The 4,128-nt window shown below is 54.7% G+C and overlaps 1 protein-coding gene across 1 annotated transcript; it reads right to left on the reverse strand.

The window, feature by feature from the left end:
• Nucleotides 1-929: 929 nt before the first annotated feature.
• Nucleotides 930-4,128, reverse strand: CALHM1 (calcium homeostasis modulator 1). Its single transcript, XM_019636304.1, has 2 exons — nt 3,577-4,128; nt 930-1,409 (listed from the first exon to the last, which is right to left on the reverse strand). Exons 1-2 carry the CDS (start codon nt 4,126-4,128, stop codon nt 930-932), a joined length of 1,032 nt encoding a protein of 343 aa, XP_019491849.1.

The following is a 4,128-nucleotide window of genomic DNA, read 5'->3' on the forward strand; positions in this document are numbered from 1 at the left end:
GTCTGTTCCCCTTCCTCCAATTCCCCAGCACTGTTCCCATCCCCCCAATTCCCCAATAAAAATCTTAAAAAAAAAAAAGAGGCTCCAAAGAGATCCCCAGCCACTTTCATTCTATGGAGACACCAGAAAATGACCATGCCCCATGATTTTGGACTTCCAGTCTTTATAAGTGAGAAATCAAATCGTTGTTCATAACCTACCTAATCTGTGGTATTTTGTTATAGCAGCCTGAGTGGACTAAAGACAGAAGGCCTTTCATGCTTGTGCTAACTATTGTTCAGTCCACCATGACAATTGTTGAGTGAGCTCCATGGTGGCCACACACCCTGGTTTCTCCCGGGTGGACCCAGCTTCTGGTATCTTGTCTTATCACCTGTCGCCTCCTGTGTGTCACACCAGGTGAGGCTGGGGGTCATGTCCTTATGGCCCACCTTGGCCCACTCAGGAGACTGGCCAAAATAAGAGAACTCCTGCTTCATGAGACAGCTGGATGTCCCCCCCACACACACACCACCACTCCCTCCTTGAGCCTTGAGCATAAGGGAACAGAGATCATAAAAAGTCACAGAGAAGAGTGGACGCTGGGCAAGGATGTCTGTAGAGCCTGAGTGGAGCTAGTGAACCAGAAATGAAATGCCCTGGGAAGGGCTGAGCGGGTGGGAGCTTGTCCCCTAGAAGCCAGTTTTGAACTCTTCTGACTAATACTGCTTGTGGCTCAACTGCCCCGAGGCCACACAAGGCAGTGTCACAAAGGGAGGAGTGAGGTCCCCTTCTAGCTCAAAATTTCCTGCCTCAGCTAAGCAGGTGAATGCCTGGGCATGTGGTTCTACTGCCCAGCATCTGCAGCCTTCATTTTTCCATCTGGTTTAGGGTGCGGAGGGACTGTGGGCTCAGACCACACCATTCCTGCCTCTTCACCTGGCTACAGCTCACACTTTGCTGAAGTAGGTGGCCACCTCCTTGCGTGCAGGTTGGGGCCCACCCCCAGCCCAGCCGTTGCCCATCAGCGGCTCCTCCTGGCCCACCCGCAGGGGCGGCTTGCATTTGTGCCAGTTTGTGAGCAGCCTGTTCACGGCGCCTTGATCGGTGATACCTCGTAGCTTCTCCCTCTCCTCGGCACCATCAGTGGTAGCTGGGGCCGCTGAGCCCGCAGGGGCTGTGGCTAGTGCCCTGTGGGTGTGACCCAGCTCCAGGTCATGGTTCATGGCTTCAAAGAACTGCTGGATACAGACCTTGGCGAAGGCCTTGGCGTGTTCTGTGCATGTCTCATCGAAGAGCTTGCGCTCGATGTCAATATAGTGGGACCAGTACTTGCTTTTGAGGAAGGCGGCCTGTGTGAAGCAGGGCCGCACAGAGCGCACGATGAATGCCAGCAGTGTGGTCAGCAGCACAAAGGACCAGCCCAGTGCCTGCAGCAGAGAGAAGAGGGAATCAGCTTGGCACTGCCTTCTGGCCTCCCAAGCCTGTCCAGACCCCCAAAGCACTCTCTACGTGAGGGCTTTTAGGAAAAAGAGCACTGACTGGGCAAATGACTTCACCTATTGGCCTCCATTTCCACATCTGTAAAATGGGCACAGATATACCCATTTCATGAAAATCAGATCATGTGAGTAAAATGCCCCATGTGTAGTCCTGGCACTCACAACACAGGAGTTAACTGGATGGACCCTGGAGTTAGCTGCCTTGGTTTGGACCTTGTCTCCATTACTTACTAGTTGGCCAGGAGAAAGGTACCTGATTTCTCTGTGCCTCAGTCTCCCCACATATAAAATGAGGCTGGTGATAGTACCTAGCTCATAGGGTTATTATGAGGACTAAATGTGATATTAAACTTAGTACAGTGCCTGGTACCTAGTTAATGTTCAGTAACTGTTAGCCACTATAATTATGTCAATAGGTCCTCGCTGACCACGCCTCTTCCTTCAGGAAGCCTTCCTTGACTTCCCCAGGCCATAGCAACCCTTTCTCCCCTGAGTTCTGTATCTCTCCATTGGTTCCTGGTATTGTCTGCCATTCAGTCACCAGCACTGAATGAGCGCCTCCTCTGTGTGGGCTCTGAGCTGGGAACTTGGGGTCACAGAGACAAATCAGACAATCCTTCAAACTCTGTGCTAAAGAGCACTGGACACTTAGGTGCTGGCTCTGTTGTGCCAATAACTCCCTGTGAGGCACAGGTTAGGATGCTCCCCCAACCTCTGCTTCAGGGTTGGCCCCCAGCTGCACAGAGAAGTTTTAGGCCAGATCAGAAGAGGGGAGGCAGAGCAACCCCAAATGCCTGTAACAGGTCTGGCATGTAATGGCAGAGAAGACCGCAAGTGGGGAACTGAAAGCACGTGCTCGGTCTCAGCAGGAGGCACACTTTATGCTGCTTGATGAGGAAACGCGGTCCCTATGGGGCTGGATCTCCTGATGTTTCAAATAAAGCTGGAAATCTGCTTTTTATGTGAAAATTCCTGGTTTTAAATGATGCCAACTAATTCTAAAATTGAATTTCTAATTCAACCGCTGAAGGCCAAATGAAACATGTCCTCTGGGGGGGCCTTTTAGTTTAGGATGTGATGGTTAAGATCAGGTGGAGGGACAGCTGCTCAAGGCCGTGATGGGGACAAGTGGGACAACTGCCCAGGGACGATGGGACAAGTGCCCACAGGAGAGGAGGCGCAGGTTTGGGAGGGAAGCAGAGTTTGGATTGGACTCTCAGAGTGTGAGATTCACATGGGTGTCTGGGGGTGATGCAGGCCTCCAGGAAAGTGTTCCAGGCTGGAGAGCGGGGGTGCGGGGTGTCTGGACTTGCCAGAGCAGAGTGTACATGTTTCTCTAGCTCTTGCAAGGCAGGCGCAGCCTCTGCCCCCTCCCTTAACAGCCCCGGGTCTATGAACTGCAAGGGCATGCTGCCTAGGTCGTCCTCCACATACTGCAGTGACTACAGGGGAGGCCTGAGGGGCCAGATGGGTGAGCACAAAGAGGAGAGAGGCATGGGAGTGGGGCTGGGAAGGACCCAAGCTCTGGATTTCCCATCAGTAGGCCCTTCCATTCTGCCTTTAGGGAACATCCCAACAGTGCATCCCCCTCATGCAAGCCCTTCCAGGGGGACCTCGACCCTCAGCTCCCACTCCTGGAGCAGAGAAGCACCAGCTGGGGGCATTTGCCAGGGAAATGTACCCAAATGGCTCAGCCACCCACCGGCCTCACCACTGCTTGGGCTTGGGAGATGAAAGGATGCAAATTCCCCCAGGCTTCCAAGCGGAGCTCAGGACAGAGGATGTAGGGCTGGCTGAATTGTTGGGTCCGCTCTTGGGGCCTCAGAAAGAGGCACGGGCCTTTGGACGAAGATAGCCATAGCACTTTCCCCAGGTGGCCCACAATCTGAATGAAAACATGGCCTTCAGAAGCCTCTATCTCAGTTGGGAAAATATGCCCCTGCCCCACAGAGCTCTCTGTCTGAGGGGGAGCCCCAGTCTGTTGGGGAAGCATGACTATTCCTGAGGAAGCCCCATTTTGAGATGTGGTGGGATTAGGCCCTTCCAGAAGGACCCCGGTCTGTGCGGGGATACCAAAGCCATTTGTCCTCCTCACCTGGGAGATGCAGCGCAGGTAACGCACGGCCACCTCTCGGGCCAGCAGCCAGTCGCCGTCGTAGATCTCTGGGCAGGGCACCCGGGCCAGGAGGCGGGCGAGCTCAGGCGGAGATAAGCCGAGTGCCAGGCTGCCGTTGCCCAGCACAGTCACGGGCACAGCAGTGCAGAAGGCACAGAGGAAGCACTTGCCATCGAGCAGTGTGACAGCCACCCAGACGACGGGCGCGATGAGGGCGCGCTGAGCCATGGAGCAGAACATGTAGCGCAGCACGGCGGGGTCCTTGGCTCGGCGGCCGGGTGGCCGCTTCCACTCCTCGGCCAGCATGGACACATTGTTGTTCAGGACCAAGCCGAGCAGAAAGAGCACCAGGGGCGGCGCCAGCAGGATGCCAGCGCTGTAGGCTGCATTGTAGCCTGGCAGGCAGGGGCAGTTGAAGTCGAAGGACGAGTATATCTGGGCACTGGCCAGGGCCATGATGCCACAGATGCCATTCATGAAGGACTCCTGGTTGGACTGCAGGAACTGGAAGACCATCCGGAACTTGTCCAT

The sequence above is a fragment of the Hipposideros armiger genome, unplaced genomic scaffold, assembly GCF_001890085.2.
Source record: "Hipposideros armiger isolate ML-2016 unplaced genomic scaffold, ASM189008v1 scaffold_28, whole genome shotgun sequence".
Lineage (NCBI taxonomy): Eukaryota > Metazoa > Chordata > Mammalia > Chiroptera > Hipposideridae > Hipposideros > Hipposideros armiger.